This window comes from Vombatus ursinus, unplaced genomic scaffold, assembly GCF_900497805.2.
Source record: "Vombatus ursinus unplaced genomic scaffold, bare-nosed wombat genome assembly UNPS02012515.1, whole genome shotgun sequence".
In the NCBI taxonomy this organism is placed as follows: Eukaryota; Metazoa; Chordata; class Mammalia; order Diprotodontia; family Vombatidae; genus Vombatus; species Vombatus ursinus.
The window spans coordinates 1,746,082-1,759,663 of NW_020952293.1; the positions used below are offsets into that span (position 1 = coordinate 1,746,082).

At 41.7% G+C, this 13,582-nt stretch overlaps 1 protein-coding gene across 1 annotated transcript in view; it reads left to right on the plus strand.

Moving 5' to 3' along the window:
• HYDIN (HYDIN axonemal central pair apparatus protein) overlaps nucleotides 1-13,582 on the plus strand; it is a 470,364-nt gene that overhangs the window by 153,800 nt on the left and 302,982 nt on the right. Inside the window, exon 9 of the mRNA XM_027857914.1 lies at nucleotides 1,408-1,591. Within this exon, the coding sequence (XP_027713715.1) occupies nucleotides 1,408-1,591 (184 nt within the window). The remainder of the gene's footprint in view (nucleotides 1-1,407; nucleotides 1,592-13,582) is intronic.

Below are 13,582 nucleotides of genomic sequence, written 5' to 3' on the forward strand. Positions count from 1 at the left end.
AGGATGGGATTTTTAAGATCATATATATTTTCACTGAATACAATCAGATTATTACATACACTGGAGACATCATTTGTTAAGAGAAAACCCCACAGTTTACCTCTCTAATTTTTTGGAAGGTGAACTTTTAATATCATAGAAAGTTAGAGCTAAACATATCTTTCATTATTTCAAACTTCACTTGTTTTGTCAATCAACAAGCATTTATTAAGCGCCTAAGATGTGCCAGGTTCTGAACTAAATGCTAGGAGATCAGCTTGGTTGACCTGGTGTAAGGGATTAGGAATTTTTTTGGGGAGGGATGATTGCTTTGTTTTGACTTAATGACAATGGTATTGCTCTTAAGTTTTAAAGCTCTGAAGATTTCTTAAGCACTTAAACATATGGAAAGACATTATTTATTTCAAAGGTTAATTAATCAACCGTATGACTTCCAAGGCTCCTTTCAGCTCAGAGGTTTCAATACCTTTCCTATAGGAGGACATTAGGCAGCTGCCACCATGTTGAGGTTGTTGAATCCTCTCAATAAAAATGTGATTTTCCTACTTCCTACTCATATAGAACTTTCTTCCTTAAAAATTAAATATTTTAATCATAAACTGAAGAGCCCATCCTGGAGAAAGTGTGCTTATTATAAATAATCTGCCCACTTTGTGTTTCTTTTACACGGGCAGTAGCTCTCACCTAAGTGGCTCGGACATTTTGGAAGGCTTGGTGAGAGAGGGCAAACACTCCTGGGGAGAGCGTGTCTGAGTTGGAGAGGAGATTCCATCGAATTAAAAAACCAACAGATTTATGAGTGCCTACCATTGGCACTATGCTAGGTGCTGAGGAAACAAAGGACAAAAATAAAGCAACACTGCCCTCAACAGGCTTACATTCTATTAGAGGACAATGACCTATACACAAACAAGTGAACACAAGACATATAAGAAGTAATTGCGAGAGGGAGAGAGTGCAAACAACTAGATGGATCAGGAATGGCTTTACCTCTGAGATTATCTCCAGTTTATCATATGTATGTATGTATGTGTATATGTATATACATACACACATGTACATACACACTCATATACACACATATACATCTATACACATATGTATGTATAAACATATATAGATACACATTGATGGGCATATGTGCATATATATGTAATATATCTCTCTTGTATGTAGATAATTATTTGCATGTTGCCTCCCCCATGAGACTGTAAGCTCCTTGAGGGCAGGCACTGGGTTGGTTCATTTTTTGTTGCTTGTATCCCTAGCACTTATTACAGTACCTGCCACATAGTAGGCACTTCAGAAATGTATGTTGACTGACTGATTGAGTGCGGGAAGTGGCCCCCGCACTGAGATTGGCTCAGCATTTACTCCCTCTCACTCCTCTCTCCCCTTTGGCTCCAGGCTCTGCAATGACCTGAGCAAGGAGGAGGAGAAGAAGACAGAAGCGCTCCTGCAGGAGTGCATCCTCGACCCATCTTTGCGAGAGCACCTCTCTGTCATCTCCCATGCTTTCCGGAACCAGAGGCAGATCGTGCAGGCCAATGATATGCTTTTCTTTGGCAGTATCTTTGTCATTGAGCCAGTGGTAAGTGACACCAACATCAGAACATTGATAATGTGATCATTGTGTGTATCTAGTAATAACAAGAGCAGGCATTTATAGGCATGTACGGGCATGTGTAGGCACGCCTGCTGTGTGCCAAGCAGTGAGTGAAGCACTTTACAAACATGACCTCGTTTGATCCTCACAACAGCCCTGGGATGGAGGTACTTGTGAGTATCCCCATTTTATAGATGAGGAAATGGAAGCAAACAGAGGTTGTGACTGTCTCAGGTTGTGAGGTCTCTCACCTCTAGCTAGGAGGTATCTGAAGTAGGATCTGAACTCGGGTCTGCCTGACTCCATATCTAGTACTCTATATGCCAGAGTACCTAGCTTCTTCCAACACGCATTATTAAGAGAGTTAGCTCTGCGAAGTGACCAGTGAGACTAAAAAGTCTATAAATTGAATCTTAGCACTAACAGTTTTTGTTGTTGTTCAGTCATTTTTCAGTCACATCCAACTCTTTGTGACCCCATTTGGGATTTTCTTGGCAAAGATACTGGAGTGGTTTGCCATTCCCTTCTCCAGCTCGAATTAAGTGACTTGTCCAAGGTCACCCAGCTAGTAAGTGTTTGAGGCCAGATTTGAGCTCAGGAAGATAAGTCTTCTTGATTCCAAGCCCAGTGCCCTACCCTTTATTCCACCTAGCTATCCCACTTATTACATTATCAGCAAACATTTTCTTAAACCATCTAGTAGGTACAGAGTGCCAGGCAAAACTGCCTAGGATTTAGATGCTCTCAAGATGCTTATGATATAGTTGAAAACATAGAACATATACATGAAAAGATAAATAACAATGCAGGCGAAGTATGTGCTAAATGTGAAATGAATGATATAGACCAGAGGTTCTCAATTTTTGTGGTCTCAACACCCCTTTATACTCTTAAAATCATTGAGGACCCCTCCAAGAGCTTTTGTTTATGTGAGTTATATCTACTGGTATTTACTGTATTAGAAATTAGAATATCTTAGCGTGATTAGGTATGATTAAGGTTTGATCTTGAAGATCCCATAAAAGGACCTAGGGGATGGTAGGAGGTCCCCAACCACACTTTGAGAGCCTCTGGCAGGATAACAAATGACCTAGGAGTTAGGAGGAAAAAGTGATGGCTATTGAACTGGACCCTTGACATAGGGGTCAAGATGTCACCAGGGTGGCACCACCGTATTTGGCCTCTTAACATCCCTTAACACGCTGATATGTGGGGAAGTAGAAATAGTGCTAATGACCACAAAATTGGAAAGGCCAGCTGCACCAGACCAAGTATGTTCTAAGGTGGTCCACAATAGAGAGAAGAGGAAAACAAATGCTTGGTGGGACATGGATGTTGTTATGAATGAAAGAAGATGGTAAAGCAAACACTGGTAATTACTGATCAATGAATCTAGTTTGCCAACTCTACAAGATTTTTATGAGTGTTATCTACATACATGCCAAAGGCTTCCTTAGTGATACTAGAGAGAAAAAGTCCCATGTTTGGCTTTGGAAAGTCCTTGTAATCCTGTCCCTTCCCACCCTTACAATTATTGTACCCATTACTCCCCTCCATGCATTCTATAATCTAGCCCCACTGGCACTCACATGCTGGTCCCCCCAATGTGATGCCCCATCTCCCAACTCCAGGCTTTTGTCCTGGCTCTCCTCCACATCTAGAAGTCTTAGCCTTCTCACCTCTTGGCTTCTTTGCTTCCTGCAAGACTGAGCTTAATCCTCCCTCCACACATGGGCTATTATCTCCTCTCCCCTCACTGCTATGCCTTCCCTCTAGGATTACAGTAGTTATGCACATAATGTCCCCCTCACCTCAAGACATACTCTTTGATCTACTGACCCTGGCCCCCTGGCTATTCCATGAACAAGACATTCCGTGTCTTGGCTCCCAGCATTTTCCCTGGCTGTCCCTCATGCCTGAAATGTTCTCCCTCCTCCACTCCACTGACCTCCCTGGCTTTCTTTAAGTCCCAAATAAAATCTCACCTTCCAAAGGAAGCCTTCCCTAACACCTCTTAATTCCAGTGCATTCCCTCTCTTGATTATTAACTATTTATCCTGTATGGGCATAGGGGGTGTTCAGGAAGACTGGTGACCTTGGGGCAAGGGCTTGCCGAGCCCACCTTCACCTGACCCTCACCCGTGGCTCCAAGAAGGTTAGCATGTGCAGCGGTCACACCCTGGTAAACCATGTTGGCAGACAGGTTAAACCAGGCTGAAGGTCACTGGCAGGCCTCGAGCCTGTGGGTCAGTTAGGGGGATGTCTACTGCAAGCGAGTGAACACTTCCTGGACGGCATGGGCAGATGAGGGCAGTTTGTTCCAATGGCCACGAAGGCAGCTAAAGCAGGTGCTGTGGAACACGCGGAGCTTGGTCAGACTTTCAAGACGCCGAGGTCATCCCCCGCATCCCAGGCCATCGCCGGTAGTCTTGACTTTTGTCTTGCCGCTGGACTTCGATGACTCAGCAAGACAGAATGAAGCTGATGACCATGTGCAGAGTTGTACAAAGAGTTGCCATTCAAGAGCAAATCAAGACATCACCCTCCTGAGGTCATTGGTCCTCTTCAAAAACAAAGGACAAAGGGCAACTAGGTGACGCAGTGAATAGAGCACCAGCCCTGGATTCAGGAGGACCTGAGTTCAAATCTGGCCTCAGACCAAACACTTACTAGCTGAGTGACCCTGGGCAAGTCACTTAACCCCCATTGCCTAACCCCACCCCTGCAAAAAAACCCAAAACCAAACCAAAAACAAAGGACAAACAACAATTTATTCTTACATGACTTGCTTCGTATCCATGTGTTTGCATGTTGTCTCCCCCACTAGGTTGTAAGCTCCTTGAGAGTAGGGACTGGTTTTTGCCTCTTTTTTGTACTCCCAGTGCTTTGCACAGTGCCTGGCGTGTAGTAGGTACTTAATAAATGTTCATTGAATTGAATTGGAAATGCTTTTTGGATGCCAAAGTGACATTCCTAAAGTACAGATCTGCTCATGTCAGTCAACTTCTGTGGCTCCCCATTATGTCTAAGATCAAAAATCAGGCCTTTCTAACCTAGCTTCAACCCGCCTTTCCAACCTCGTTAGACATTACTCCACATCGTGTTCTCTTCAGTCTGGCCACACTGGCTTCGCATGACATTCCATCTCCCAACCCAAAGCTTTAGCAGAAATCATTCCTCGTGCCTGGAATGCTCTGCCTCCTTATCTCTGCTTCTAGGAATCTCTCTTTTCCTTTAAAGGTGGTAATTAGCACTTCTGAAGGAGGCTACTAGAGACCCTTCTCAGTCCTCCCCCCAAATTACATTGTTATTTAAGCAGCTAGGTGGTTTTGGTGTATAGAGCCCTCGGTCTGGAGTCAGGAAGACCTGAGTTTCAATTCTGCTTCAGACACTAGCTGTATGACCTTGGTCAAGTCACTTAACATTGCTGTTTGCCTCAGTTTCCTCATCTTTAAAATTGGAATAATAATAGCATCTACCTCCCAGGGTTGTCATGAGGATCAAACAAGTTAACATATGTAAAGCACTTTGCAAACCTTAAATGCCAGTCATTATTATTTATTTGTTTATGTTTTCTATGTATTTCTATGTGTACACATTCTATTCCATGATAGAATATAAGCTTGTTAAGGCCAGGCACTGTTTCATTTTTGCCTGGCATTATCTTCAGTGCCTTGCATGGTGCTGACACACAGTAGGCATTTCTTATATGCTAATTGGGAAATTATCAAATTTCTCTCCATTTTTAATGCTTAAATTAGCCTTATTTTAATCTTCCTGCTTGATAAATTCTTGTCAATTGACCAACTGATTGATTGACTTGGAGAAGCAAACAATAGCAGGGAAGACATTTTTGGTGGGGGTTGGGGGGAAGTTTGAGCAAAGGGAAGCCAGGAGTGATGGCAGAAGCTACAAAGAATCCCATAAGTCTGTCCTTTGCCTTGTTGGCTATGGATGACCCTACATCCATGGATGTTCGTGGTAATCCAAAAGAGGAATAGTATCTGCATGAGAATCCTGTGGTTAACCAGGACAGGAAGAGAGATAAGTGAGATGACCGTGTATCTCCTCTTTTTCTTGGTACATTTCCATATGAAGCCTCCTTGTCTGAAGTGCTCTTCTTTCTAGTTCTGCATAATGTATATCCGTGAATATCATAATTAAATACTTACAATGACCAACCCTGTAGTTTGGGACTAAAAGATAGACACTAGATTGGAAAGTGAACACTCCTTTATGACAAGGCATCATTTCAACCAATAGGAAGCAAAATTTACTTTTAATAGAAATGGGTGAAAGTGGTGCTTTTCATAACAAATGAGCTTAATTCCATTTATGTTTGGTGGAAGAAAATTATTGCTGGAAACAGGAAAAGGTAATCTCCCACTCCATGAGAAGTCTGTAAATCACTTCAAAGATCAGCAGTGTTTGGGAGATCCATAATGATTTTCTGTCTCTCTCACACGCTGTTCAGTTTTTCTTTTCATAATAACATTCATTAGTGACTGTTGGTGATTTTTGTTGAGAGAGGTCAGAGGCATAAACCCTTGCTAGTTTCTTCATAAAGATATTTTGCTGAAACCAGCAGATCAGTTTCAGTTTTGCGAAAACAAATTGTCATTTATTGTCTCTCTACCCTTTTCCCCCTTCTAAAGAAAGAAAGAAAGAGCACAGTATCTCCATGTAGAATCAACCCTTGAACTAAAGTCCATAAGAATTTCCCACATATATTACCCGATACAGATGTTTGATGGAAGGCAATCTACCTGTTTTCACAAGGGGTTTTACCTAATCCAAAAGAATTACATGGTTGGGTTAGCTAGCTAGCAAGGATTTCTAAGGCACTTTAAGGTTGGCAAAGCACTTTACATATGTTACCTAGTCTAATTGAAACAAGTACATTGTATGTAGGTTATATTTTCTGATGAATTAGGTAAACCATGAGTAGACAGTATTTATACTTCCTGATTCTGTGCTTTCTCAAACTTGGGTCTTAGGTGAGAATGCTGGTCAAGATAAAAAGCACATGACCAAGAATTAAGGTTGCACAGAAGGCCTGGGTTCTTACCCTATTTCTTCTACTTCCAACTTGTGACTTTGAGCAACCCATTTCCCTTCCCCACATCTCAGTTGCCTTAACTGTAAAATGAGGAGTTTAAATTAGATATTCAAAATTAGAGAGATAAGGAAGGAATTAAGAGAGTTGGTGTTCCCAGTAGCCAAAGTCAATGGGAAACATAATTTCTTGGAATACTCAGTCATCTTGGGTCGCCATATATAAAGTCATCATGAAAATAATTGGAATGTATGTGTCCCCATATGTTACCATATGTTCTTTGAAGAACTTGGCAAGAACCTCTAAGTTCAATAACATTGTACTTTCAAGGATTTCAGTGCAAAGATGGGCATTGGGGGCTATTAGATGACTAAATGTCAGCTGTGTTTTAATCCTAGAACATGGAAATCAATCATATGATCCCTTCCAGCTGTGATTCTTCTGCTACTAAGCTTTTGGTTTTGAATGAAGATTATGATTCCTTTGAGAAGTCATCACGTAGATTATTGGCCTGGATTCCTGACTCTGGAGATGTTAGTTCTAGTCAACTTTTTTTTTTAAGATGAATTTTATTTATTATCTTTATACAGCTGACTCTCAAGTCTGTATATTGAGTCCTGGTCTTTCCCCTGAGCTCTCGTTACACAACTTCAACTACGGATCTGCAGTTTCTTACTCGATTTGCTGTTGACATCTCAAATCCATCATGTCCTAGACAGAACCCATCTCTTCCTCTCGCTCTGCCCCCAACCCTCCCCTCTTCTGAACTTCCCTTTCTCTGTTGAGGGCACTGCCATCTTTCTGCTCACTCAGGTGCATGACCTCAGAGTCCTTCTTAACTCCTCACTCTCCCTCACCTCCCCCGCACCAATTAGTTGCCAAATCTCATCATTTTTACCTTCACAAGGTCTCTTCCATCCATTCCCTTTTCTCTGTTCACACAACCATCTCCCTCAATGAGGATGGCATCATCTCTCACCAGGACTACCGCAATAGCCTCCTCATTGGTTTCTCTGCTTCAAGTTTTGTCTCACTCCAATTCACAACACAGATCTGACCCTCTCACTCTCCTACTTGATAAGCTCCAATGTTCATCTGTCGCTATTAGAACCAAGTGTAAATGCCTATGTTTGGCTTTTAGAGCCCTTCACGATGTGACCCTGACCTAGCTCTCCAGCCTCATTATATATTCCCCTTCCCCTTTCCTTACTTTGCAGTCCCACCAGACTTGCTTTCTTACCATTCCTCACACATGACACTCCATATTGCTTCTCCATCCCTTTGTCCTGGCAGATTCACAAGCTAGAAGGTACTCCCTCCCCACTGCTACCTCTTAGACGTCTTTGTTCGATACCAGAGTCAGTTCAAGGACCACCATCCCCTTCTACACAGAGCTTTTCCTGACCCCTCCAGCCGTCAGTGCTCTCGCTCCCAAATTCTTTATACTGAATTTATATATATATATGCTGTCAATTCTTATGTACATCTGTGTTGTTTCCCCAGTAGAATATAAGTTCCTTGAGGTCTTTTGTTTCTGGCTTTGGATCCCTGGCACCCAGCTCAGTGCCTGGCACATGATAGGTAGTTAATCAGTGTGTGTAGCTTCATTGAAAAGATGGAGCAAATTTTGGACCAGTAATCATTTGGCATGCTCTGAATGAAAATGTGAAGATGAGTATAATGACTCTTACTGAAATAGGTTCCAGCTCATTGAAGGAAATCAGCAACAGCAGCATTGGGTCATTCATTCCTCCTCTCGTGAGCAGGTGTCACTATTGTCAAAGAAAGCTCCATGAGGAATTCAAGAACCATAAGGTTAATTTCACTAAGCATTTAAAATGGAGACAACCATCTTAATGACCATATAAGGAGTAGCAAAGCTTTGTACGAAGCCATTCCAGCCTCAAGAAGGCACACTATCTTTTAGAGGACAGCACAAATGTAGTTTGATTTATTTTCCCAAACAGACATTACCTGTCAGCTCAGCCCAGCTCAGGGAGGAGCCCAGGTGGCTACCAAAGGACCGAGATCAAGTTTTTTGTGGTAGAAATTTTCCAGCCTCCTGCACTATTAGCCATGAGTCACATTGCAAACATGTGGGAGCTGACTCTTCAGAAATGGAAACCCGAAAGGGGAAGGGAGGACAAAGATTTGTTGTTGGCTTATTGTCCTTGATAAGTCACAGCTGTCTTGTCATGATGCTTTAGCTATTTTTCAGCCTTCCTTTATTAGTGCTGAGCCCTTCATACTCTTCCTGCTCAGCCAAACCTTTTCCAATTGTACCCATGAAGTCACTATTATACTGGGGAGCCAGTGTGGGTGGAGGGAGGCTCAGGGATGTCTTTTAGACACAGCAAGGTTCCCTGTAGCTCATTAAATGAGCCAGCATCAGTTCCTACTGGAAGAGGTTATAAGAACAAAGGGCCTTTCATGGACAACTCTGTTCTCACTAAAGTCAGACGAAAAAATCACAAAATCATATGTGACTTGGCAAAATCCTATAGGAATTTCCATTGGATTGGAGATGATGTTGCAGGGAGCTCATATCTGTACTTTGGCTGTTCACTACTCAAGACTAGGAGACGTTTCTTTTTATTTACTTGACCATTGCTTGGAGTATATGAAGGCTTTGAAGTAGGTGTCATTACCTTCTTGGAGAAGTTATAATGGAATGGAAAATCTCTTACTGTTTTGTTGACCCTGTAGCAATTTTGCCTTGCTCCAGCATATGCTAATGAAGATGGATTACTTGCAGTTGAATATCTTCATTTCTTTCTTTGCTAGTTAGTCTCCTCTCTAGATCCCTGCTCTTTGCCTTAAGTAGACCCAGAGTGGATGTACTTCTCTCATAGACTAACCAAATAAGAAAAGATTTTGTGGTGTCTGACCAGGCTAGCCTAACTTTGTGGAGGTCGTAGCTTTGAACTGGCTGTTCACTGCTTCCTGTTTGTGGGGGAGAAATTTTAATTTCTTTGTACATACTTTTAATTTTTGAAAAGAAGTTTTTCTCTTCAGGGATTTTACTGATTCATAACCAAGGAAGGTATGCAGTAGCTGGAAAAAGTTGGTGTGACTCGTTAGGGATTTTTCGTTTGGGTGGAACACAATGATATTGTTCACCTACATCATCTCACCAATTGCCCATTACTTATTGGGCCACCCCAGGGAGGATGGAATAGAGACCTGCCAATGTGTTTGGCAAGCTCCATAAAATTCTGTTAATTAACTATGTCACCTGAGTGAAATTCGCATAAAGCCATTTTTTCAGGTATATTTTAAAATATGCCATTTAACTGTAATAGAAATCCCAGGCTAGTCTGATTAGAAGTCCATCGACTGTTGGGGGTTGGGGATGGCAGTGTGATCTGGTGGGAAGACCACTGGTTTAGGAATCAGGGGACTTGGATTCATAGGCTGCCTCTGCCAATTGTTATCTGTGGGATCTTAGCTAAGTTGCTTTACTTCCTAGGGCCTCAGTTTCCTCATCTATAAAAGCAAAAGGCCTCTGAGGAACCTTGCACCTTTCTAGCTAAGATCCTATAACAAAATGGATCCATTGATGTGACTTCTGAGTTTCTCTTGGCCTTGTAAATTTACAACTTCTTGTCCACCACAGTGTTCATCTCTCATAATTACAATGCAGTTAAGAAAGTTACAGCAAAGGCAATATCAAAGACACACAAGAAGGGACTCCCCACTCTCCATCTCTAAAAGACTTTCCCTTGCTCAGACCAGTTCGACTAGCTCTCCTCTTATATGTCTCTTCCCCTTCTTAGCTTTGAGGAAGCTGCTACCAAATCTTCCCCCCTCCTCCTCTTAACCCTTTCCAATCTGTCTTCCAAGTTCTTTATCCAACTGCAGCTGTCCTCTCCAAAGTTATCAGTTATTTCTTAGGTGCCAGATCTCACGACTGTTTTCATCCTCATCCTTCTTTATCTCCTGGAAGCATTGGGTAGTGCTGATCTCCTCCTGGATACCCTCTCCTCTCTAGGTTTTGCTGACAATGCTTACATCTAGTTCTCCCCCTGTATATCTGATCTGTGCACTCATTCTCAGGCTTCTTTGCTTTGTCTCCATTCCATATCATGCTCTCTAATCATGGGTGCCCCCAAAGCTTTCTCTTCAGCCTCCTTCTCTTCTCTTTTTATTCTATGCTCTCTCACTTGGTGACCTCATCAGCTCTGGTGAGTTTCATTATAATATCTATGCAGATGATTCCCTGATTTAGAAATCCATCCCTAGTTTTTCCTCAGAGGCCTACACATACATTGCCAGCTGTTTTTTGGACGTTTTAAAATGGGTTTCCTAAAGACATCTTAAACATGTCCAAAACAGGATAAATATCATCATCTAGGGTAATACCATCCTCCCAGTCATCCAGGCTGGCAACATTGGAATCATTTTCCATTCTTTTTTCTCAGTCATCCCCAAGGAGGTGAGAACCCTCTCACTCTACCTCACAAAATTGTATTGTAATTCAAACAACTGATAGGGCCATAGATAGAGCATAGAATTTGAATTCTGGAAGACCTGAGTTGGAATCCTGCCCCTAGACACTGTGTGACTCTGGACAAGCCAGTTAATCTCTGCCTGCCTCAATTTCCTCATCTGCAAAATAGAGATAATAATAGTACCTACCTTCCAGGGTAGTTGTGAGAATCAAATGAGATGTTTGTAAAGTACTTTGCAAACAAACCTCAAAGAGCTATATAAATACTAGCTAATATTGCATCTTTATATATACTTATTTTATATACATATATGCATGTATATATGTATATATTATTTATACCAACTGTATATGTATGTATGTGTATATATATATAATATATGTATATATTTTATACATGGTCATTTCATTCTCTGCATTTGTCTATCCACAGTACCAGTGCCTGGCACAGACACTTAGTTGATATATGAATACGTGTATCTCGATTCATGTTTTCCCTGACACACACGGCTTGTGCAGTCCTGACAAGTCACTTATGCACCTATCCAAGGCCATTCGTTACAGAAGAGTTGCTGAGCTGCATTGATAGAATTCCCCCCCACCTTTTACCAAGTTCTTTACACCAATGAAATCACAGGTCCAAACCAAAAAAAATCAAAGTGAGAAATGTTGACTGGACAGAAATGGCCTCAAGGTTGATTTCAGAAGTGTTAGAGCATCGATGGGCAATGCTACAAAGCTGGTATGTAAAAAAAGAAGTCATAATGAGCTCCAGGACTAGTCTGGGTATTTGCAAATGAAGCCCTGCTTGGAAACAACACATTGAGTTATCTCTGAAGGGAAAGGGAGGTTTTTACACTTTCTCTTTACCTGGCCACCCCCAAGACATTTCTTTCCCAAGGTGCTTTGTAGAGTCAGAGAGCCCCTTCCAAGGACCTCATCCTTCGAGTAGCCTCACATTCGTCTTTTCCCAGTAATTTGGAGACTCTTAAAGGGCTCAAGGGGCAGTTTGGGAGGGTTGAGTTTGCTCTTAGATTATCTACAGGCTCAGCAAAGTGACTGATTATTCCCACATATCCTGGCAGCCATGCAGCATTGGCAGTACAAGATTAAGGAAGGGCTAACCCCTCAAACTCATTCAGGTAGCCTGAGCCTTTGAATTAGGAATTTTTTCCCTAGGGGATTCTATCACCTTCTAGAAGGCCTCATCCTTAAGTGCATCTCTTAGTCAGAATGAAACTTGAAGCTATTTGAATTATCATTAAGAGAAAGTTTCAAGAGGAAATGAATGGAGCAGATATAAATTTTATTTTTTTAGAAAGAGTAGTATGCTTGACTTTGATAAAGCCCAAATATCTTGATCTTAGTTCTAGGTAAGGTGCTTAAATGAGTCATTAGAAATGACCTAGAACATGCTCGTAGGGCAGCTAGGTGGCGCCATTGTGCACAGAGTGCCCAGCCTGGTGTCAGAAAGCCTCATCTTCCCTGAGTTCAAAGCTGGCCGCGGAAACTTATAGCTGTATGACCTTGAGCAAGTCACTTAACCCCGTCTGCCTCAGTTTCCTCACCTGTAAAATGAGCTGGAGAAGAAAGTGGCAAACCAAACCCCAAATGGAGTCGCAAAGAGTCAGATATGACTAAAATAACAACAACAACAGTGCATTCTCACATATATGCTTTGTAATCGTCCACACGTTTTCTCTTCCCACCTAGATCAGATGTTCCTTGGGGGTACATTTGGATCTTCTTTCATCCTTTCCCCTCACCACACATAGACGCACAGAGTCTCTAACACAGCCTATTAATAAATGCCATATTTATTAAACACCTACTATGTTTCAGGCACTGTGCTGAGCTCTGGAGTACACAAAATCGATTTAAAAGCTACATTAGGTAGCACAGTGGATAGCACACTGGGCATTCAGGAGGGGAGTCAGGCAGACCTGAGACACTTCCTGGCTGTGTGACCCTGGGCAAGTCACTTGACCTCTGTCTGCCTCAGTTTCTTCAATTCTAAAATGAGAATAATAATAGCACCCACAGCCCAGGTTTTATTAGGATCAAATGAGAAAATATTTGTAAAATCTTGTGCAGTCCTTAAAGCACTAAGTAAATGCTGGTTATTGTAGATATTATGATTATGCTCATTGAATTGTTAAAATCGTTGAATTGAGAGGAAAATAAGCCACAAGTCATATTTTATCATGGAATTACGTGAGAATATATCATGCCAAATTGATAGGGGTGGTTTTTTTTTAATGGCTAAGGATGGAGAAAAGGACACTAGATATTAAAGTATTTTAAAGTATATTACATTGTGCTCAGTGTTATAGTAGGTGCTATATGGAATATAGAAATAAATAAAAGACATGATCTGTGCCCTTAAGAAGTTGACAATCTACTATAGGTGAGAAACATATGCAGGCAACTGTGCTGTGAGGCAGTAGGTGAGAAGTTTCATGGGTAGTGC